The following is a 24,108-nucleotide window of genomic DNA, read 5'->3' on the forward strand; positions in this document are numbered from 1 at the left end:
TGCCATAGCTATATTAAAAGAAAATGATGTATTGGTTCAGACAGTTTTAGGACCAAAAGATGAAAAGGTACATCCTTTAGCATGGTTATTACCAGTGTTTGTAAAAGTTACCTTTTTTGAACTATAGCTCAATAATCTGTCAATTAGCAAATAGATTAAAATTAATTCTAGCTAAGATTTTACATGAAGACCAAGCAGACTTCCTTCAAAACAAGCAGCTAAACCAAAATGTGAGAACAGTCCTAATCATACTAGAGGTTACTGATGTGGAGAAAGCCTTTGATAAACGTAGGTTGGGAGTTTATAGAAAAAGTATTGGCTTGTTATGGGGTAGGTCAGCAATTTAAAAGAGCGGTCAGTTCTATTTACTCAAAACAAAAAGCCAAATTAAGGATAAATGGCCTAATGTCAAATTATATAGAGATCCAAAAAGGAACAAGACAAGGGTGCCCTCTGTCACCTTTACCTTTTATATGGATGTTAGAAATATTAAATATTAGGATTGGGGAAGATAGCTGTATTAAAGGGGTGAAAATAAAAGTACAAGTTTTCAAAGCCATAGCATATGCTGATTAAATGGTATGCATTATAGTAGATACAACACTTAGGGCTATTTGGTGAAAAATTAGTAGAGAATTTGTAGAAATCTGTCAATACAGTTTCGTTGCAGAGAATAGTAATAGCAAAATCTTGGAAAGGGGGAAAAAGTTAATGCTAAAGAACTGGAATATTCCTAGTGAATATGCAGGGGAGGTGAAGAATAGATTTCAGGGACTAGATTTAATAAATAGAGTCCCAGAAGAACTATGGACAGAAGTCCACAACATTGTTCAGGAGGCAGCAACAAAGTACGTCCCAAAGAAAAAGAAAACCAAGAAGGCAAGATGGTTGTCTGCTGAGACACTGAAAGTAGCCCAAGAAAGAAGGAAGGTGAAAAGAAACAGCGATAGGGGGAGATACGCTCAATTAAATGCACAATTCCAGAGGCTAGCCAGAAGAGACAAAGAACTATTTTTAAACAAGCAATGCATGAAAGTGGAAGAAGACAACAGAATAGGAAGGACAAGAGACCTCTTCCAGAAAATCAGAAACATCGGAGGCAACTTTCAGGCAAAAATGGGCATGATCAAAAACGAAGATGGCAGGGACCTAACAAAAGCTGAAGAGATCAAGAAAAGGTGGCGAGAATATACAGAAGATCTGTATAGAAAGAATAATAATATAGAGGATAGCTTTGACGGTGTGGTGAGTGAATTAGAACCAGACATCCTGAGGAGTGAGGTTGAATGGGCCTTAAGAAGCATTTGTAATAACATGGCAGCAGGAGACAACGGGGTCCCAGCTGAGTTGTTTAAAATCTTGGAAGGTAATGCTGTCAAGGTGATGCATGCCATATGCCAGCAAATATGGAAACACAAGACTGGCCATCAGATTGGAAAAAAATCAATTTATATCCCCATACCAAAAAAGGAAAACGCTAAAGAATGCTCAAACTTTCGTACAGTGGCACTTATTTCCCATGCCAGTAAGGTAATGCTCAAGATCCTGCAAGGCAGACTCTAGCAATACATGGAGCGGGAGTTGCCAGATGTCCAAGCTGGGTTTAGAAAAGGCAGAGGAACGAGAGACCAAATTGCCAATATCCGCTGGATAATGGACGAAGCCAGGGAGTTTCAGAAAAACATCTATTTCTGCTTTATTGACTATTCTAAAGCCTTCGACTGTGTGGATCATAATAAACTATGGCATGTTCTTGGTGATATGATATGTCACCTTGTCTATCTCCTGAGAAATCTGTAGAAAGACCAAGTAGCCACAGTAAGAACAGACCACTGAACAACAGACTGGTTCCAGATTGGGAAAGGAGTACGGCAGGGCTGCATACTTTCACCCTCCCTATTCAACTTGTACGCAGAACACATCATGCGACATGCGGGGCTTGAAGAATCCAAGGCCGTAGTTAAAATTGCTGAAATAAACATCAACAACCTTAGGTATGCAGATGATACCATTCTGATGGCTGAAAGTGAGGATGAGCTGAGGAGCCTTATCACCAAGGTGAAAGAAGAAAGTGCAAAAGCTGGGTTGCAGTTAAACATGAAGAAAACCAAGATCATGGCAACTACACCTATTGATGACTGGCAAATAGAAGGAGAAAACGTGGAGGCAGTGACAGACTTTGCATTTCTAGGCGCGAAGATCACTGCAGATGCAGACTGTAGCCAGGAAATCAGAAGACGTTTACTTCTTGGGAGGAGAGCAATGGCCAACCTTGATAAAATAGTGAAGAGCAAAGACATCACACTGGCAACGAAGGTCCACATAGTCAAAGCAATGGTATTCCCCATAGTAACCTGTGGTTGCGAGAGCTGGACCATAAGGAAGGCTGAGCGAAGGAAGATAGACACTTTTGAACTTTGGTGCTGGAGGAGAATCCTGAGAGTGCCTTGGACCACAAGAAGATCCAACCAGTCCATCATTCAGGAAATAATGCCTGGCTGCTCACTGGAGGGAAGGATATTGGAGGCAAAGCTGAAGTATTTTGGCCACATCATGAGGAGACAGGAAAGCTTGATGCTGGGGAAAATGGAAGGAAAAAGGAAGAGAGACTGACCAAGGGCAAGATGTATGGATGGGATCCTTGAAGTGACTGGCTTTGACCTTGAAGGAACTGGGGCCGGCGACGACCAACAGGGAGCTCTGGCGTGGACTGGTCTATGAGGTCACAAAGAGTCGGAAACGACTATGTGACTGAGCAGCAGCAAAGAACTGGAAATAAAAATTATTAGAATATATCCAAATGGCCAATGGAATTCATGGAGGAAATAAGGAAGACTTTGTTAGGATATGGAGGCTTACACTTGGATATCTAGAAAGGAAGAAAAAAATAGATTTTAAAGTAGTCGCAAGAGAAATTTATTAAGGTAAGATAAGGCTAAAGTTTTTTTTAAGATATTAGTTTTACACTGGGTAGTGCACTGGTGCCTGAAGTCATGGGTGTCAGTTTGGGGGAATGGCATATCTGTATCATGTGCATTTGATTATCTCGAGATGTTTTCTTTTTTATATTCTGTATGCCATTAACACACTCAACAAAAACTGAAAGTTATAGTACAGAAAAGTAACTGTCCCAAGCTCTGAATAAAATAATTACTTTAGCTTCTGGAGCCTAGGTTAGAGAAACAAGATGTGGCAGAGATGTTTAACCTGGTTTTAAGAACTTGCAGTATAGCTATGGAAATTCAAATTGTTCATCTATGAAAACAAACTGCAGCACAGTTCTCTAACACTGTCAACCTTCTATATATTCACTCATCTAATGACAAGCATTTTAGGATTTCTGTTGTTGCTATCTGCTGTCAGGAAGTTTTGATTTATGGATGAGAGATCTCTAAAAACTTTTTGGTTTTTTTTAGCTTGACCATTTTTAAAAATAGAAAAAGTACTTTCACCTCTTTTATTAACAGATTGAACAAATTGCCAGAAGAAGAGCAGAGCTTGTTGCAGAAGCAAAGAAGAGAGCAGCGGTAGGAAAGCCACACTGGTTACAATTTTGTTTAATGAACACTTATTTCTAACTATATTATAATCACTTCATGCTAAGAAAGAGTATGATCATTTACATGATAAAATTACTCTCATTGTGGCATTTGAAATGTTTATAGAAAGATAATTGTGCTGTAACTGAACTAATAAAAGGGGGTATTTTGTTGTAGATAAAACTTATTTGGCTTTAACAGAAAAATCTAAAAGCTTTACTTTAAACTAGGATTAATCAGACTAAGAAATTGTCTGACTTAACTAGACCAAAGAGGTACCTGCCTTCTTCCACACTGGAAAATTCCTTTAAAAATCAGTGGTGACACCATACGATATTAGCACCATTTTCAGATATGTGTGTTTGAAAGCAGACCTTGGGAGTTTTTTGGGATTAAAAGTCCTAGAACTTACATGCTGAAGGATCTTGGAAATAAGGTCTAAAAATTAACTTTTCCAAACTATATTTCATAACTAGTTCTGGTGCAATCATTATAGTGCAGACTTTCCCAGACTAAGATGGCATTTGATGGGCTCCGGGCTGTGGCGCAGGCTGGAGAGCTAGCCAGCTGCTACCAGCTGCAATGAATCACTCTGACCAGGAGGTCATGAGTTCGAGGCCCACTCGGAGCCTATGTTTGTCTTGTCTTTGTTCTATGTTAAAAGGCATTGAATGTTTGCCTATATGTGTAATGTGATCCGCCCTGAGTCCCCTTCAGGGTGAGAAGGGCAGAATATAAATGCTGTAAATAAATAAATAAATAAATGTTGTAGACATGTGTTGCAGGTAAATATGCTGTGAAGAGTGATGTGCAAAAATATGAGGTATATTTTACCAAGAACTCGTCTGTGGTCTGTGATTAAAATTAGCCCACCTACTCTTTCATCAAAAGGGAGCTGTTCGGTGTTTTTGTTGCTTCCTCTGAAATGAATACAGTACCTGGATTCATCATGGTCTTCTATTCATTACTAACCAGTGTTGTCTTGCTTTTCTTCCAAGATCAAAAAGGATTTGGGTATTTAAAATCCATTAAAATTCTACCCATAGGATCTACCAAATGGAATAGGCTATGCTCCAGAGGAAAAGATAGATAATCTCCCAATTTGGACTGTTAAAGCTTCCAGAAGATGTTTTGCATGATTGGCAGTTCCCACCCCACTGCACAACAGAACAAAACTTTCCAACTTTTTGTGTAGTATATTTAGAGTATTAGAAGGGATGCTATAGAGAGAAATAGTAGAGAGAATAGATGCAGTAGCCTAAATTTGAATCTCACCCAATAAGTATTAAATTTGGCTTAGGTGTGAATGCTGTATACGTTTCACATTGCAGCATTTCTAAAAATGAACAGCATACAAATACTGAATAAAGGTGATTTGAGAAGAATTGCTGTCAATTCTGTTTTACAGAAATCATTGTAGGGATGTTGCATTCATTAAATACTTTATTGTGTAGGATGGTCTGGCTAGACGTCAAAGTGAGTTCCTAGATGATGAAGATGAAGATGAGGAAGAAGAAGATGATATTGAAGCTGTTCTGGAAGAAGAATTTCCAAAAGAAGAGGATGAGGTTGAAGATGAGGAAGAAGAACAAGAGAGTGATGCCATTGACCGTATAAAAGCTGAGATTGCAGAGAAATATGAAACAGATATTTCTAATATACAAACTGTACAGGTATTTAAAGAATTCTTTAATTATTATATTCTAATTTATTTCATAACTCAAAATAAATTAATTTTCTAAATCAGTGTGATTTATATTTCCAGAAATGAGATTTCTGGAATATGGTTCTTTTGAAATTGTCAATATTATATCCATTTTAGCAATGAAAGAAAACAAGCTTCCAGAATAAAACTATTTAAGGTAGCCAATCCTCTACTTCACTTAGTTACCCAGTAAAACTACAAGCCTAATGGTGCCAGTCAACAGGATATGATAAAAGGAGGGTTGTCATAAGACTGACCATATTTTTGAACAAATGGTATCTGTTGCCTAGAGTATTAGAATCTTCCCAAATGAATCATTTCTGCAATTTACCTTAATAGACCAGCCCTGAGTGTGTTTAGTTTGATTCTGTTGCTTCAGAAGGATGTAGGATTACCTATTCATCTTTAGGAATACACTTAGTTAAATTATCTAGACTAACAAAATAAAATGTGTCTGTGTTATGGTGCAAAGGCCAAAAATAAATCTATCACTTCTTTGAATATCAAACAGTATGTATCTTCCTTTTGACTTTGCCCTTAAAATTTGACTTCAGTAAAATAATTCAAACTATTATAACAAAGGTTATCAGGATATTTTAATGCAGTTTTATATGCAATGAAAAATATTGTACTTAAAATGAGTTATAATGGCAGACCAAGTAAAGACCTGGGGTAGTCTATAGCCCCATCTACACTGGTCATTGAAGAAATTGGTCTTACTGTTGTGACTGCGCCTTCGGGGATTATGGTTGATGGTGATGGAATTCGAAGAGGAAGAAAAAACCCTCGTGATGAGGGTTCACTGGAGGAGTTGCGCAGGAAGCGACTTAGAGAGCTATATGGGGGATCTTCTGAGGAAGATTCAGATGGGGAGATGGATGCTGAGGAACAGGTGGTGGCTGGGGAAGTGGGCACTGAATGGGCACAGCCACCGGAGATGTCTGGGGATTTGGGGCCTATGGATACTTCTGAACCTGGGGTTTCTGCAGGAGCTGATCCCAATTGGGATGCTTGGAGAAGGGAGGATGGTTCTTTAAGTGTTCATGGGGCTAAGTGTGGGCAGGATGATTGGGACTCCGACGAATTGCTAGGTACTCCAGATCCACGAGCTCTAGCTGTGTGGAGTTCAGACTCTGAGTAGATTTGGGACACCTGGTGTTTGGGTGTGAGTGTTTGGTCACCCAGGAGGAAGGGGAATAAAATGGGAATGTTTGGCCACTGCACTTTGCGTGTGGCAAGGTGTTGCTGAGGCGCCATTGGGATCTCTGTGTTTCCATGAAGACGGGACTTGGACTATGATTTGAATCTGCTGATATCACCTAGCTTGGCTCTCGCTGTGTCTTATCGTGGACCTGTTTTGGATGACTGCACCCTCTTCGGACTTTGGATTGAATTTGACCTGGCTTCTGTCTACACCCTCTGACTGACGGCTACTCCCGGCTTCTGACTATTGGTTTGTCTTTCGGAATTTCTGCTGCCCCCTGACCTGACCTTGGATTCCTCTGACGACGGCTATTCATCATCCCTTTGAGGCTTTCGGCTTATCTGCACTGTGGAAGCAGCTTTATTGCTTTTCTAGTTTGTTTATTTTCCAGCAATTAACTCTATTTGTCTTCCAAAGCTGAATTGAAGCGTTATTTAGTTTTTTATTGAATGCCAGCATGGGAAATTAGCGTGGCTCGTTTTTGAGTTATTATTGTCCAATCTACTCTCGAAACACTGAAAAGTGAAGTGTTTCAAGGATATTTCCTGTGTTTATGTTATTTTCTGGCTTATCTTCAGAATAAACTCTGTTTGTATGTTAACTGGCGTCTGACTCTTGACACTTACTGTGCAGATGGTTACATAGGAAATCCTGGAATCAGTTTGAGGACCAAATGGTGATTACACAAACCACAGAGTACTGATGCACATTAAGAGCTTTCTTTTGTGGGAGTTTGTTGTCTGGCTACTGCAATTTAAAGCTAACTTTGAACTGCATTAAATGGTCAATGTAGAGGGGTCCTATGGCATTTGTGTGCTACACTCACTACTAAAGACTTTGTTGATAGCTCTATAAAATAGTTACAATAAAGTCTCACTTATCCAACATAAACGGGCCGGCAGAACGTTGGATAAGCGAATATGTTGGATAATAAGGAGAGATTAAGGAGAAGCCTATTAAATATCAAATTAGAAAGATGAGATTATTTTAGGTACAACAAATTTGACAGAAAAAGTAGTTCAATATGCAGTAATGCTACGTAGTAATTACTGTATTTACGAATTTAGCACCAAAATATCATGATTTATTGAAAACATTGACTACAAAAATGTGTTGGATAATCCAGAACATTGGATAAGCGAATGTTGGATAAGTGAGACTCTACTGTATATCATTTCCTGCTTACCAAAACTCAGGGTGCTGTGGCAAAAAATGTAAATGTCTTGATAAATTCATTGTGTGAGATATAGTGATATATCATTTGTCTGCATGTATTATATTACGGATTTTCTCACTAGTTTGATCTGAGTAGGCAGAACCAGGTTCCTCAGCACCAAGACACAGCACCAAGACACAGATCTTTCCTGTTCAGTGGAGATACTTAACCCAATTAGATGTCCCTTTTGTACCAAATAAGATACCAGACTACTAATTTATAGTAATTCCTGGCCCATTTGAGTGATTTCTGCCTTTTTGTTTCCTTTTGTTTTTAGGAGGAACTTGACAAATTATTAATACCTCAAATAACTCTTAGTTGTAAGCGTAAACCACATATTGTGTGCTACCAGTTGTATAAAAAGCTGAAGAACCTAGTGGAAAATCGTGAAAGTATTTTTGAGAAATGCTATCCATTAAGTTTTACACTTGCACGTAAGATGTTAGGTCTCTCCTATAAACATCCAAGCAATTTTGGTCAGTGGGATCCAATCAAGGTAAGAGAGACATAATGTTCCTTGCTTTTAAAGACAGCTTCTTAAAATTGTGAATACTTGTATTAATTCCTACACATAATAACAAAAGGCATAAACAAGAATTTGGGGCTTTGTCATTAATTATGAATTCAAATGTTCCTTCCCATGATTTCACGACTTTTGCCTTGTATCTAATCTTACATTGTTGATGTATGCAGTATGCACCTTTTCTCACAGTTATTCCATTTGTTTTGTGTACCCCAAAATGTCCTAGTTAATATCCCTAGGACTTTGCAAACCCCAGGCTGGGAATATATGATCTAATAAGTAGATTCTAAAAGATGGCTCCATTCTAGCACAAACCCAAAAGTGTCACTGGCAGAAAATCCTTTCCAGGTAAGCAGGCTAACTTTCCGGGCATCGCTAATTCTTCATTTATTGCAGCTAAGTGAAGGGGATGCTATCAAGCCTTTCCAACAGCAGGATACGCCAAGCTTCCCTGTTCTCCATCGCAACTGTGTTTATTTTTTTACAAGCAAAGAAAACAGAGATACATTTATGAAAAATCCCATTAAATATCTCCGTCAGCCTAAACCTAAGCCTACTGTGCCAGTGAAGATTGCAATTGTGGGGCCTCCAAAATCTGGAAAGACAACAGGTAAAATGTTGGTTTGACCCATTTGAATCCCAACATTTTAAAGTTATTATGGCTCTAGGGGCACACAACTGCATTTTCATATTATTGCATTTTAAACAAAGCAGTATACCTGTGTCAACAGGGAAGAAGGATTCACACAAGCAGATATGTTTTCATTGTGACAAGTCACCCAATAGACTCCTGGGTGGTTTTCTATTGTGAATTACTTTGCTTCCTTCACTAGGAGATCAGTTTATTATGCTTTCCAAATAGCTCAAGCCATATTTGAACTTAATCACCTGCTCAGTGACCTTTCTGTGGTTGCAGGGGGCCTGTTTAGGAAAGGATCTGTATTCCTTAGTTTTGTTTGTGGTTTTGTAAAATTAATTTATTTCCTCAAAGAAAGACTTTTCTTACAGGCTTGCTTAATGTATAACATATTGATGTCAACAAGAAATGCTTTGAGGGTCTAGGAAACCATCTGGAGCCTATTTCCGGGTGGTCCCAAGGGCTATAGGGAGAAAGAGACTTTCATGTCGAAAGAAAGGTATGATAATAAATAAATACATAAATAAAAAACTAGCTAACTAAATAAATATAGGAAACCTTGGATTCAGGTCAGTAATCAAAATACAGTAAAATCTACTTATCCATGGATCCAATATCTATATTTTCACTTACCTGGCTTCCAAAAAGAATTCATAATGCAACCATATACTTCTCATTCATTGCGGACCTGTTTTGCAGTTGCCAAAAAATTTGCAAGTGCTTATGGATTACTGCGCCTTTCCATGGGAGATGCTCTCCGCTGGGTGTTAAACAATCAGCCAGAGACTGAGCTGGCCCTTGTACTGAAGTGGCACCTTCATAAAGGATTGACTGCACCTGATGAACTTGCCATCAGGGCTCTCGATACCATATTGATGGATACTGTGTGTAACACCACAGGGTGAGCAGTTTTAATTGTAATAATGCTTTAGTATTGTTTCTCGGCCAACAATCTCCTGCTTATTTTAAATAATGTCTACAGACTGCATAGTGTTTTGCTAGCATGATGTTTCATAAATCCTATACAAACATACATACATGAAAAGATATTTTAAAACTCTGCATGCAATTGCTAGGAAGTAATATAGCCTTCTGTGTACACTTTACCAGAGAGTAAATCCCATTAAACATAGTGACACTTACATCTCAGTAAATATGCATAAATTATGCATTGTTAGACGTTTATTAACAGCAAAGAAAGTATTTCTGGCTAAGGAAATGAAGAATGAAAACCTGCTGCTTTTTTTAAATCAATTTGTTTACAAAAAAAGCAAACATTTAGTTAATGTTAGAAACAGACAAGTTGGTAACTTGAACAAATGCAGATGCCAAGACTTTATATTGGAATCATTTGCTTAGAAACATTTTTATACAAGCTGTTTTTCTCATTATTTATCAGCTGATAAAATTTCATCAACTGGCCACTTGGAATCTTGACAGCTAATCAGAGTTGATGATTCTTGTTATGCTATAATTTAAAAGCGTGGTTTTTGCCTGATGGTAAAAGCAGACGGCAGTAAACTCATCCAAAGAGAGCTTCCAGTTTTTACCAGCTTCCCTTAGCAACTGCAAATCTCTATTTCATATTGCTGGATCTGTCTTGTACTGTTTCAGAGATCCTTTATCCCTCAGGAACGTTATTTCAATGGGTCTGCAGTGGATGCAAGAGAGGAGGAGAGTTGAGCGAAAACTCTATGCCACGTGTAACATGCAGCAAGACTTTTTTGCCTGGTGCAAAGCCAAAGTTAAACCTACCAGGTTTAAGAGTTACCTGCTAGCTCAAAAATGCTTGCTTCCTTAACTATCAATCAATTTTACTGCTTCTGTAATGTAAGATGTTGTGTACATTCTGCTTTCCTAGCTTCATTCTAGCCCTACATAATACATTACTCAGATGATGTATCCTTTAAAAATGGTAATTATATACTATGAAGATAATTTTATATATTTTTAAAATTGATGGGGATAATGAAATCTGAATATCTTATTAAGTTCTCTTTAGGGCAGTAGTTCTCAACCTGTGGGTCCCCAGGTGTTTTGGTCTACAATTCCCAGAAATCCTAGCCAGTTTACCACCTGTTTGGATTTCTGGGAGTTGAAGGTCAAAACATCTGAGGACCTATAGGTTGAGAACCACTGCTTTAGGGTCTTATTCTTACTTCAGAATGCTGGCAGATATTGGCTTAAATCCAGTTGCTTAAGTCTGACAGGCAACACAATGGATCAGTTGTTGAACAACGAATTAACATCCAGTTAACTTTTACTGAATTGGTAGATTTACTGTAGTTGGTATAATCAGATTTAGCCCATTATGTATTTCATTAACAACAGTTAGCAGTACAAAAATTGAAACTGTTTCCAAATAAACCTGACTCAAAATTAGAGTTTTCTTCTTTTTGTGTCTAAAGATTTGTTATCGATGGATACCCTGTAACACAAAAGCAAGTCAATCTCTTGGAAGAAATTAAAATAATTCCCGTAAAAATCTTTGAGTTGCAAATGGATGTGAAGGAGGTTTTCAGAAGAGCACTACTGGATAAACAAAATGCTGAAAGGTACTATTAGTAAAGGCATTAAGTAACAAGGCTTTTGAAACAACTCCCTTAGTAATATAACACAGCCTGTCTTAGTTTTTAGGCCTATTCCAGGGGTATTTGAGACGCTCAGAAAATTGCATTGTGTAGACTACATCAGCTCTAGTTTCTTAGATATGGCTATCATTAGTCTTCATGGTGACTGGTAAATGGCATATCTTCTGTATCTCAAAAACTAGAGCTGATAGAGGGAAACTGGTACCATTTTTGCAATCGGAAGGTCAAATATACTCAGAAACAGGTCTAACATTTGAGGCACCAAAATGTGTGTAATCTAAAGTTTTAAAGAGACATTTTGCAACAAAAATGCTGGTAAACTGTAAACATTCTTGTTTGCCATTCTACATAAGTTTTCCCAGTTATGTATACCACTCTTCTTACATTACTGACTGTCAACAGTTCTTTGGAGTCATAGAGATTTTTGTGAAGAATGCAAGAGCTGAGTTTATGAGAACTTGGGAAAATGCCAAGTATTTTTATTTTATGGATGATATCTTAACTGCACATGCAGAAAAATTAAGCAACCACTTTCATATAGCTACATGAGAATTGAAGGAAGATTAATTGTTACACATAATGTATTTTCAAGAACTGAATATTAAGAGGTCTCCCCCATCAGTTGGATTTTTGGTGTAGCACACATTAATGTTGTTATAGAAACACAAAAGCTAATAAAATATATATTATTTATTTATATCATTTATAAGTGATTTGATAATGTATGTACATGCCTGATATGTTATAGTAGTTATATTGTTTATTTTAAGAAATTGGGTGATAGATATTGATCTCTTTGTTATCAAATTTTAAAATTTTATGGAATTTTAAAAATGGAGAGAGTTAAAAAAAACATTTGTCATTACAAAAAGGATTAAAAAATGCTATTCACTTTGTTTCCTTAATGTTTTTCATTCTATTATTTTGGTCTATCTGCACTGTGCAGTGTCCAAGATACTTGTGAGTCCTCATTTAAGGCATTATCACACAAATCCTTTATACCGTATTATTCTATTTGATATCTGCCCTAGCCAGTAGCACCTTTGCTGCATTTGTAATTTAAGAGTATAATTTCCATGTTTTTTCATCTGCATTAATGGCATCATTAGTAATTCCCTTGTGCTTTGTTCATCGATTCATCATTTTTTTTAAAAAAAGTTGTAACTGTAATAGTGTTTTAATGGCAAAACAGTATGACAGTAGGACACTTTATGACAATATAACAGCAAACTAAAAGTGTAAATTAAGAGGGAATTAAGAGGAGTTTACACATGCAGGAAAGGCCATCTTCCTTCTCTGTGCACCAGTAATGGTACAGGGCTTTTCTGCCAGAAATTTCCTTGGGAATCCTTGAGGGAGGGAAGCCTGGCCATACTCACATCATGCCCATTAATGGTGCGTTTACAGAAGAAATTACAATGAAATATTAACTCCCAAACTAGTAACTGAATTCCCAAACTAGTAACAGAAAAAAGAGGGTTAGTGAGGGATTATTTCCAGTGTAGAAAAAAAAGCATTTTCAGTTAACCTGCAGTGCAACACTGCCTGGAGAGCAATGATATCATGCAATAAAGCTTAGACCAGTGGTTCCCAGACTTATCTGGCCTACTGCCCCCTTTCCAGAAAAAATATTACTCAGCGCCCCCTGCAAAGGGGGCATGGTTTAGAGGGGTGGGCATGGCTCCTGCTCAAGAGGGCAGGGCTGAGCCTCTCCCCTAGTCCAAGATGCAGGGCTGGGAGGGGGAGGTGGGCGAGGCCACAAATGGGCAGCCAGGACTGCGATGAGTGGAGTTACGAGCTCTGAGGCAGGGCTGAGCTTCTATCCCTGTCCTGCGGCACCTGCCAGGACACAGGGGGCGGGGCTAGAGGAGGGGGCGGGATCTCTTCCCAAGTGCCTGATGGGGCTGAACCTCTATATCCCACCCCCATGTTCTAACAGTGCCTCAGGAGAGGTGTAGAGGCTCAGCCATATCTCGGGCTCTTGGAAGGAGGCCCCGCCCCCTTCCCTAGCTCCGCCCTCTGTGTCCCAACAAGCACCTCAGGAGAGGTATAGACTCTCAGCCCTGTCTCGGGCTCTTGGGAAGAAGCCACGCCCACTCCTCTAGCTCCGCCCCCTGTGTCCTAACAGGCGCCTCAAGGGCTCAGCCCTGTCTCGGGCACTTGGGAAGAGGCCCCGCCCCTCCCCTGGCCCCACCCCTAATAGGTGCCATCACCGCCCCCCTAGATAGCTGCAGCGCCCACCAGGGAGCAGTAGCGCCCACTTTGGGAATCACTGGCTTAGACACTGCTATGAGGATATAACAGCATTGTGTGATAATGCCTTTAGTCACCAGAACATGTAGAAAATAGTTTTTAGGGGGCAATCTGGATAATCCTGGTATAAATGCACATGAAATTTTCTTCTCAGTTTACCCTATCCGATGCACGACAGCTCCCACATTCTTTCTGTCAAGCATTCCTGTTACAAAGCACAAATTGAAGAGATCAGATCATACTATGAGGTGCAGCACCAGAACTGGTATGTGATTGATGCCTTCCACAGCAAGTGGTGGATTTGGGACAAAGTGCTTCAGGAAACACAAGCAATCACTAAACAAATTCAGACATATCTAGAAAGAATACGACAAGGTGAGTGGAACATTCTGTTTTAGATCACTTAGCAGGGGTCTAATGCAATTACAGTTTGAAATCAGCTATGTTATACAGGCAGTCCCCAGGTCATGAACAAGATAGGTTTTGTAGGTTTGTTCATAAGTTGAATTTGTAAGTGTAATTCCAGCCACACAAATTGGATTTTGAAAAATGTGGCTTGTTGTGGAAACAAGGATTGATGAGAAAGCTTCAGTGAAGACATTTTTTCCCCATGATAACTCTTTCAGGAGTGAAATTTCCTCCCTAGGGGTAGATTTCTCCAATTTACTATTGTCTCACCCCCGTTCCTAACTGTAAGTCATTTGTTATCCGGATGTTTGTAACTCGGGGAGTGCCTGTAATTGGATTTTCTTTTAATCTTAAAATCAGAAGTAACACTGATGATTAAACACAGAGATGCCCTTTGGAGGGAGCTCATGACCTAGTCAAATGTTTCTTACAGAGGAAAACCTGAACCATTAAAAATCCCTGGATCATATAATTCTGGCTCCATGTTTTGCATTTTTATTTCAATGTGTCATTTTTTTTACTGCTATCCCATGCTGCATGCCTGTTCAATGCAGTATCAGAGAAAGAGACTGTGTTTTTAAAAATCTAGCACAATCAATTGGCATATACGGCAGGAAGGAAGAACATACAGCAGACTCTCACTTATCCAACATAAACGGACCGGCAGAACATTGGATAAGCGAATATGTTGGATAATAAGGAGAGATCAAGGAGAAGCCTATTAAACACCAAATTAGGTTATGATTTTACAAATTAAAACATCATGTTATACAACAAATTTGACAGAAAAACTAGTTCAATAGGCAGTAATGCTACGTAGTAATTACTGTATTTATGAATTTAGCACCAAAATATCACGATGTATTGAAAACATTGACTATAAAAATGCATTGGATAATCCAGAACGTTGGATAAGCAAATGTTGGATAAGTGAGACTCTACTGTACCTCCTTTTACATTTCTTATTAAGCTACATTATCTCTATAATGCAACTCATATTTCTTGTAATTCTCTATACAATTTTCTTGAAGTAATTCTCATTGAAATCAGTGGAACTGAATCCAAAATTCTTTCTCATTTTTGTTGAGAGAGACATTTGAATAACCCTCTAACTACATTCCTGGTTCAGTTTTTAAACTAGTGAAAAACTATTTTGTTAAAATCCAATCATGCTTTACAGTTCTCTGAATAAATAATTTATTTAGCAAATAAAAAATTTTGAGCCTCAAATGAAACATTATACTGGTAGTACAACTAACACCTACAAAGCATACCAATACATTAATAATGGGTAGGGTAATATGTTTTTATTCTTTTCTTTTCTCAGTTCAAAAAGTCCAGAAGCAATTCTCTTGTTCTTCACATTTACAAATATCAATTTGCCATTCTCATGATATCAGATAACAGCTTTTCATTTAAACTATAGGTCGAATAGGTATAATCTTTCAAATACAAACTCTTACAGCTACAAGACAACACTGTTGTTTCCACTGTTAACAGGAAAAGCAGCCAGCATTGCTGATCTGTGTATCATGCCACACGAACTGCTGTCTCGACTGGGGGAGTTTGGGCAGTACTGCCCTGTCACCCTTGCAGAACTGGGAGAGCTTGTGGATTGTTCTGAAACTCCATCTCTGCAGTTTGCAGCAGAATTTCGAGGACAGTACTACAAAATGGCTGGACAGGAAGAACTGAATGTAAGTGTTAGCAGCAAGCAGAACACATATATTACTGATATGGGAAATAACCTGATTCTGGCATAGGGGATGTACAAACAAAAGTACAAATAGTTGGTGCCATGTAGTAGATTAGCCTGTGAGATGAAAGGTCAGTTGAAATCTCACCTCTGTCCTTGAACCCACCAGTTGGCTTTAAGGCAAGCCATTCTCTCTTAAACTATCCCCATCTCTCTCCATGTGCAATATAGCACTTAAACTAATTTGCCAAATGTTATTGGAAGTTATTGGGATGTTTTCAAGCACTATCAGTGCTAGGAATTAATACGTAGCAACTGACTAAAAGCAATGTCTCTTTTCCATAAAGCCGTATTGTGGTCATTGGATTGTTGTGGCATTTTATCTGCCATATGTTTGTGTTTCTGATTATTTATTTAATTGGTCAGAACATTTGCACTGTTTTGTTTTCAGATCATCCAAAGTAGAGTGAAAGATGATTTTTAAGAAGAAATGCAATGTTCAGACACTTACCTTTTTTTCAATAGCCTCCCATCTCAAAGTGTTCCTTTACAGCAAAAGATGAATTGTGTTTTGTGGCTAATTGTTAATTGAATCCTGTCCTCTAAACAAAAAAAAAATTATGTCTCCATTCCATAGCTGGTAATAAATATTAAGTGGTAATAAGATCTAAGAAAGCAAAAAGATACCTTTACTCCTTTAAAAAATTAATAGCTTCATGAGCAGCCTGGTGATCATTTAAAACATAAGATAGTTCTTCTTAGAAATGCCTGCTTTTTTCAATGCAGAAATTCCTGAATGATCCAGAACGATACGTTCCCCCATTGGCACCTTATGCTCTTCCTCTCCCAAGTAAGCTACCCAAGAAGCTGACAGCAGCAGATGTGAAGGCTTTGTTCCCTATGCAAGCTGAAATGCAAGGATATTGTCCAGTCACTTATTTGGATGGGAAGCAAAGGTAAGATTTTTGCATTTCCAGAATTTCTGTGAAATCAAAAATATATATTAACATGAAGTTCTCACCCTTGGTAATCTTATGACTTAGGCCTAAATCCAGCACAGAACCATTTACAGTAAATCAACTTATAGTAGAGTCTCACTTATCCAAGCTAAACGGGCTGGTAGAAGCTTGAATAAGCGAATATCTTGGATAATAAGGAGGGATTAAGGAAAGCCTATTAAACATCAAATTAGGTTATGATTTTACAAATTAAGCACCAAAACATCATGTTATACAACAAATTTGACCAAAAAAGTAGTTCAATATGCAGTAATGTTATGTTGTAATTACTGTATTTACGAATTTAGCACCAAAATATCACGATATATTGAAAACATTGACTACAAAAATGGCTTGGATAATCCAGAGGCTTGGATAAGTGAGGCTTGGATAAGTGAGACTCTACTGTACTTATATAAGTGTTGAGCTAAGAATTCCTCATTAATTCAGTCAGTCTAAATTTCTTGGCAATGTCAATTGGATTCATGTCTAACAGATTTATAATAGTGGGAGTTTCCATGTAGCCCTCCAAATATTATTGGATTGCAAGTTCCAGTACCCTCCCCAACACAACCAATGGTGAGGAATACTGGAAGTTGCATCTAAAGAGCAGAGATTGCTCTTAGGCTCTGTGTAATAATTCCACAGAGGTGGGGGGGGGGGGGGGGGAGCTGGAAAACATGGGAGGATGACAAATGAGAGACAATGATATATGAATTCCCTGCAAAATTTGATGAACTTAGGCTGGAATTGCAAAACAAAAAACAAACAAAATCCCCAAGATATAAATGAGGTGGATGCGATGCTGACAAAATAATATTTCTTTCACTATCTCTTTTTAGATATGAAGCTCTAGTACCTGGGGACATTGAATATGCTGTACTTTATCGGAATAAGTTATATGTATGTGAAAGTGATGCTAAGCGTGAGAAATTTATGAGGTACTGAATATATTAATGCATTTTTATTCTTAAATATTGCTTTATTTTGAAATTAAATATTTTAAAACACTTTTTGTATATTTAGATTACCAGAAAAATACTGGAATCAGACCCTTCCAAACAAGCTTCCCCCCATAAAGGAGCCAGTCTCGCTGACAGCTCTTCCTCTGATGGGATATCTTGAACAGGTTGTTCCTTTTGTAAAATGTTGTTCATATTATTTACATAGAAATTAAGTTTGGTTTATGGGGAGACAGGGTCAAAATATTAATGCTTTTGCTTCATATGCTATATTACCCTCCAATATCTAATTTAGAATAAACAAATTGCTTCTGAATGTATAAGTTAATGAAAATTCATCCTTTTCAGATCATATCCTTTTCCTTGAGTTAATTTTTATTTCATTGGCATTTTAAATATAGCTGATGCCTGCCTTAAATTTTCTAAAGTGATGGACTTGACAAAGACATTTTAGAGGACAATTTTATAAAAAATTAAAGGCTGTAATCCCTTCAGACACTTGAGATTAGAGTTTTAATGCATTTTAATATTTTTATGTTTAATGGTTTTAATAACATAGTTTAATTGTTTTTTAATTTTTATTTTTTTTAATTTAATGTATTCATATTGTTTTAATTACCATTGTTTTATATTTATTGTTAGCCACCTTGAGTCCATATGTCAGAAGAAAGGCAGGATTAAAAAAAACTAAATGAATAAATAAAATAACGATACACGGGGCTTAGGAGGAGTTATTGCCAATAGACACGCATAGGATTATGTTTCCAGTCACTATACTTCTAGTCTTTTCTATAACACTATGCAGATCATATCTACATTCATCCAGTCTTTGGGGACATTTTTTAGAGGAAGACATGTTGCTCATAAATTAAGCATGAGACATAGCCAGTGTTATAGCAAATCACGTGGTCCACAGTAATAACGATATAAGAATCCTTTTTAAAAGGATGTTTTTAAAGGAATGTTTCTTGTAATGTTTCTTAATTTTCCTCTCCAAGTTGAGAAATAGAAAAAAAATTAATATTCCACCTCATTCAAGGAGCTCAGTATGTTCAACAGCTGATTTGATTAAAGAAGGGAGCTGCGTGTTTGTCAGATTTAGAAGTATGTAATTAAAAAAAACTGGAAGGCATTGGAAATATTAAAAACCAAGGAAGAGTGGCATGTAACACCAAGTAATACAGACTGCAAAATCTAAAGCCATGTTTATGGAATAATATAATTAGGTTTTCTAACATGGATATTTTTATGGCTCTAGGGTGTGGCAACTGCTTTGATAAAAGCAATGAATGAAGTAGGGTGTTTAAAGCCAAAATTTCCATTCGTAAGTGTGAAAAAGACTGCTCTGCTGTTTATCGCCTATCATTTAAAAGGTACAGTAACATTTGAATTATAATATAATATGAACGATATAAATACAAATTTAAATTGCATGAGATGGCATGACTCAGCGCCCTTTACACAGACATACAACCCAAAATATAAAGTCAGATAATCTATAATATCTGCTTTGAACTGGATTGTCTGAGTTCACACTGCCATATAATCCAGTTCAATGTGGATTTTATACAGCAGTGTGGATGGGCCTCACTAGAAAAGACAATTGATGCTTGGCAAGATAGAAGACATCATGAAAAAGTGGGACTGCACTCCAGATGGATAGAAAGATTGTTAAGGAAGTGGTCTGCAAACACTTAGAAAGGAATGCAGTCATCACTAATTGTCAACACGGATTCATCAAAAACAAGTCATGCCTGACTAATATGATCTCCTTTTTCAATAGGGTTATGAGCTGGGTAGATGCAGGGAACACCGTGAATGTAGTGTATCTGGATTTCAGTAAGGCCTTCAACAAGATCCCCCATGACCTTCTGGCAAACAAACTAGTCAAATGTGGGCTAGGCAAAACTACAGTTAGGTGGATTTGTAATTGGCTAAGCGAACTAACCCAAAGGGTGCTCACCAAAGCATCCTCTTCAGCCTGAAAAGAAGTGATGAGTTGAGTGCTGCATGGTTCTGTCCTGGGCCCGATTCTGTTCAGCATCTTTATTAATGACTTAGATGAAGGATTAGAAGGCACGATTATCAAGTTTGCAGACGACACCAAATTGGGAGGGATAGCTAATACTCAAGATCGTTTTGAATTCTGCTCCTGTCTTCTGAACAGATTAGGTAGATGAGCCAAAATTAACTAAATGAAGTTCAACAGGGACAAATGCAAGATATTTCACTTAGGCAGAAAAAATGAAATGCAAAGATACAGAATGGGGGACGACCGGCTCAACAGCAGTACATGTGAAAAAGATCTTGGAGTCCTTGTGGACAACAAGTTAGACATGAGCCAACAATGTGATGCGTTGGCAAAAAAAGCCAATGGGATTTTGGCCTGCATAAATAGGAGTATAGTGTCTAGATCCAGGGAAGACATGCTAACCCTCTGTTCTGCCTTGGTCAGATCACATCTGGAATGCTGTGTCCAATTCTGGGCATAGAAATTGAAGGGAGATGTTGACAAGCTGGAATGTGTCCAGAGGAGAGCGACTAAAATGATCAAGGATCTAGAGAACAAGCCCTATGAGGAGCGGCTTAAAGAGCTGGGTATCTTTAGCCTGCAGAAGAGAAGGCTGAGAGGAAACATTATGGCCATGTATAAATATGTGAGGGGAAGTCATAGGGAGGAGGGAGCAGGCTTGTTTGCTGCTGCCCTGGAGACTAGGATGCGGAACAATGGCTTCAAACTATAGGAAAGGAGATTCCACCTGAACATTAGGAAGAACTTCCTAAATGTGAGAAATGTTTGACACTAGAACTCTCTACCCCGGAATGTGGTGGAGGCTCCTTCTTTGGAGGCTTTTAAGTAGAGGTTGGATGGCCATCTGTTGGGGGTGCTTTGAATGCTATTTTCTTGCTTCTTGGCCAGAGTTTGGACTGGATGGCCCACGAGGTTTCTTCCAACTCTATGATTCTATAATTAAGCCATAGCCCTCTGTTTGCAAGATCTGAGCAAGGCTATTTATGCTATACTGTACTTCAGATTGGGAGCACAAAGCTAAGGGTCCAGAGCATTAAGAATGCCATATAAAAGAAATTAAAATTCTGTCTTATATCCTTGGTAGTGAGAGAGCAGCCTCTGCTGCCTGCCTGCATTTAAGTAATAAGAAAAAGAGATTGCTTACTCATAACTGTGGTTCTTTGGTCATCTATGAACTCACACAAATAGGTCATCTGCCTCTGCTCAGTGAATGTAGCTTTTAGATAATGGAAAGGTCACTCAGAGTCAGTCTCAACCACTCTCAGTCAGCCTGCCTCTTTTATTAGATGTTGGCAGACTAGAAGATAGAGTTGACAAGGGCTTTTTGGCCAGCTAGTAGCAATAGTACTGATACTGTCAGTGGAGCCTGACTTTGAACGCCATACAGGGAGCAAACAACCCCCAGCATGTAGCACATAGCATGTGCTTCTAGGTGCGATTTAAGGTGCAAGCCCTACAATGAGCTGGAGAGGCTCTACTCTCAGTCCCACCCCCGTCTCAGGTGCAGCTGGTGATAATGAACAACAACACTGGGAAGCATGAGGCAATATCAAGATTCAAAGTCCAAGAAGCTGAAGTCATAATTATTTTGCAGTCCAGCCAAAAAAGCAACAGACAGGTTTGAAGTCAGAAACAAATGGGAGTTGGACTTGAATCAAATAACAGTGTTGTTTGCAGTGAAAGATTCAAACCACTGAAAAGACTTATATCTTAAAGTCACAGTTGTTACCACAATAATAACCATTTTCCAGACAATCTGAGAAACTTGTGAAGTCCTCCTCGCTGTAACCAAAGCTCTAGGAGTATGAATATATTTAATCCTTCTGAAGCTCGCCAGATATTCAGCTTTACTCACTGGGGCTTTCACAGATTTCTATGGAGTACTTGCCTCAGTTGAAGGTTCATCTTTATTAGTAGCTGAGAGTAGGCTAATAGGCTAATCGGAGCTGCTTGCCTCCATCTCTTCTGTTGGCCTGTTGAGCAGCTCTTCATTCTTGCTATTTGAGCTTGCCATGACAGCTATCCTAAACATCTGATCAGCAAAGGATAGAGCATCATCTTACAGAGTAGATGGATTGTGTTCATTCACCAAAACTGGTGGATAATCCCTGGTCTAAAGACTTTGAGGGTGAATCAGAACCCCCATCAGAGCAATTGTGATATGTTGTGTAATGAAGAAGCTAGAGAGACTGTTGAAGGTGGAAGTCAGCCCAGATCTGCAGATGGAGCTAGAGGCTCCTTCTACACTGCCATATAATCCAGATTATCAAATCAAATAATCTGGATTTTATATGGCAATGTAGAAGGAGTCTGAGTGCAAGACAATGTGGATGAACAAGATCAAATCCATCTTGGAAGATCAGGTTGTGCAGGCTCAGAGATGTGAAGGAGACCCAGCTGGAAGTCCTAGATCAGTGGTTCTCAACCTGGGGTCCCCAGATGTTTTTGGCCTACAACTCCCAGAAATCCCAGCCAGTTTACCAACTGTTAGGATTTCTGGAAGTTGATGGCCAAAACCATCTGGGGACCCCAGGCTGAAAACCACTGTCCTAGATCAAGACAGACAGTGGTCAAATTGGGTGCTGTGGCTGATGGCATCACTTCCAGTAGCAAGTACTGGCAACAAATATGTGAATTATGTTGTTCTTCGAATACAGAAGTGATAGTACACATAGTCACAACAATAATAACAAGTACCTGATATGATAGCAATATCAAGAGTACATTCAGTATTCAAAAGATCTGGAGTGTCTATGGTGATCACAGGCATATTAATGAGAAGATACAGGACAATATCCTCACGGGTTGGAGAACCGAGGATCTAGATTGATCATTGTGTGATTTGTAGGAATGCCTGTGACAGCACTGAGTCCCCGTGCAGAGAAGTAGGAATTAGAGGGGAAAGGTTGACTCCCAAGGAAACAATGGAAGGCTTTGATGGTCCTGTTCTGAGAAGATGGTCTTACCCTCTGACACTGTGCCTATAGCTGTTGCCTGCTATAGATTCCATAGTACCCATACCAATCTCCATCTGGTTTGAAGGAGATCAGGGGTCAACAGAGATAGGCTCAGAGAGCTTCCTTTCCTGTGCAGGCTAAATTGTAGGGCACGGCTGAACTGGAAGTCATGGAGATGAGTCTTGCTGCCATGATGGTACCATCTGGGACTGCTGGCAAGTAGCACTGGGATAATTCGTCACCTTGTTGTACTGTCTATGAGAAGGCTGCTGAGGTTGAATAGATAGTCCTATGTTTGTATCAAGAGATTTGTTTCTAGAAGGTGATGCATAGGTATCAAGTGGAGGGCACTTAGTAATGAAAGGTCAGTTATGACACTGGGTGACTCATGGCATTCTGGGAGTGTATAAGCCTAAAGGATATTTGCAACACGGAACTTTTGAGAGTCACCAAGCCATTGTAACTAATGTGTAATACATCCAAATAGACGTGCAATGAGAAGACATCCCAACAGAGACAGGTAAGCCTGAATGCCAATTCAAATAAAGGGTAACTGTAACTCTGAAAACTATATGTGAAAACCAAAAGTGATCAAGAACTGTTCCCTAACAACGCTGCTTCTGTGAGGGACAGAAAGGAACTGAAGGTTTAGATGGGGGACATGCTGGTCATGCACAGAGAGGATAGGAGGAAAGATAGATACATTGCACAGGTGCAGACAATCTATTTATGAATCACAAAAAAACACAAAAAAGAATAATGGAATTAAGCATTGTAGTGACAATCTTAGTTAATAGCAAGAGGTAAGCATATTAGTGTCAAATACACAAAAGTATGTGGCAGTGCAAGAAATGTGTAGGCACTTAATTGTTTCCGTAACTCTTTCTATTGTATTACTTTAGTACCATGATGGCATCAATTAATGCATAAAGTAATCAGTGTTGTTTCATTTCTCCCCAGCATATAACCCCAGAAGTTCTGATTATATACGAAAAAAGTACAAGAGGAAGTTGGAACGGTTCATAGATCACTGTGAACTTATCCCGTATCTGGGAATAAAAATGACAAAGAAATACAAGGAGCCTCAAAATCGACCTATTGACTTTGATCACAAATTGCAGACCTTTTTATCTCTCAGAGATGTAGATCCAGCTTCCCAATTTTTTTGAACACTGCACAATGGAAAACTGTATGAAATGTACACATCTGAAAAGTTCATTCTCAGTAGGCTGGCTTCGTATTTGTGTACCCTGCCTTATAAAAATGATTGTAGACCCAAGTCATGTTGTTAACACTTCCTAAACTGTAAAACTGTCCTATAGCTTCAAGCATTTTAATATGATTTTTTTTGTAAAATACAATTTGAAAATTTAACACATATGACTAA

General features: G+C 38.5%; 1 protein-coding gene across 4 annotated transcripts in view; it reads left to right on the forward strand.

Annotated features, from left to right (window-relative positions):
* The window catches only part of ak9 (adenylate kinase 9), an 84,044-nt gene extending 59,945 nt beyond the window's left edge, over positions 1 to 24,099 (forward strand). For all 4 annotated transcript variants that reach the window (XM_062968997.1, XM_062969000.1, XM_062968998.1 and 1 more), the window contains 13 exons: positions 3,468 to 3,527; positions 4,994 to 5,212; positions 7,942 to 8,160; positions 8,584 to 8,797; positions 9,524 to 9,725; positions 11,233 to 11,379; positions 13,823 to 14,043; positions 15,577 to 15,773; positions 16,559 to 16,728; positions 17,613 to 17,711; positions 17,797 to 17,899; positions 18,991 to 19,105; positions 23,682 to 24,099. In XM_062968997.1, the coding sequence (XP_062825067.1) occupies positions 3,468 to 3,527; positions 4,994 to 5,212; positions 7,942 to 8,160; positions 8,584 to 8,797; positions 9,524 to 9,725; positions 11,233 to 11,379; positions 13,823 to 14,043; positions 15,577 to 15,773; positions 16,559 to 16,728; positions 17,613 to 17,711; positions 17,797 to 17,899; positions 18,991 to 19,105; positions 23,682 to 23,890 (2,175 nt within the window). In that variant the 3' untranslated portion in view covers positions 23,891 to 24,099. The remainder of the gene's footprint in view (positions 1 to 3,467; positions 3,528 to 4,993; positions 5,213 to 7,941; positions 8,161 to 8,583; positions 8,798 to 9,523; positions 9,726 to 11,232; positions 11,380 to 13,822; positions 14,044 to 15,576; positions 15,774 to 16,558; positions 16,729 to 17,612; positions 17,712 to 17,796; positions 17,900 to 18,990; positions 19,106 to 23,681) is intronic.
* Positions 24,100 to 24,108: the final 9 nt, after the last annotated feature.

Source organism: Anolis carolinensis, chromosome 1 (genome assembly GCF_035594765.1).
Source record: "Anolis carolinensis isolate JA03-04 chromosome 1, rAnoCar3.1.pri, whole genome shotgun sequence".
Lineage (NCBI taxonomy): Eukaryota > Metazoa > Chordata > Lepidosauria > Squamata > Dactyloidae > Anolis > Anolis carolinensis.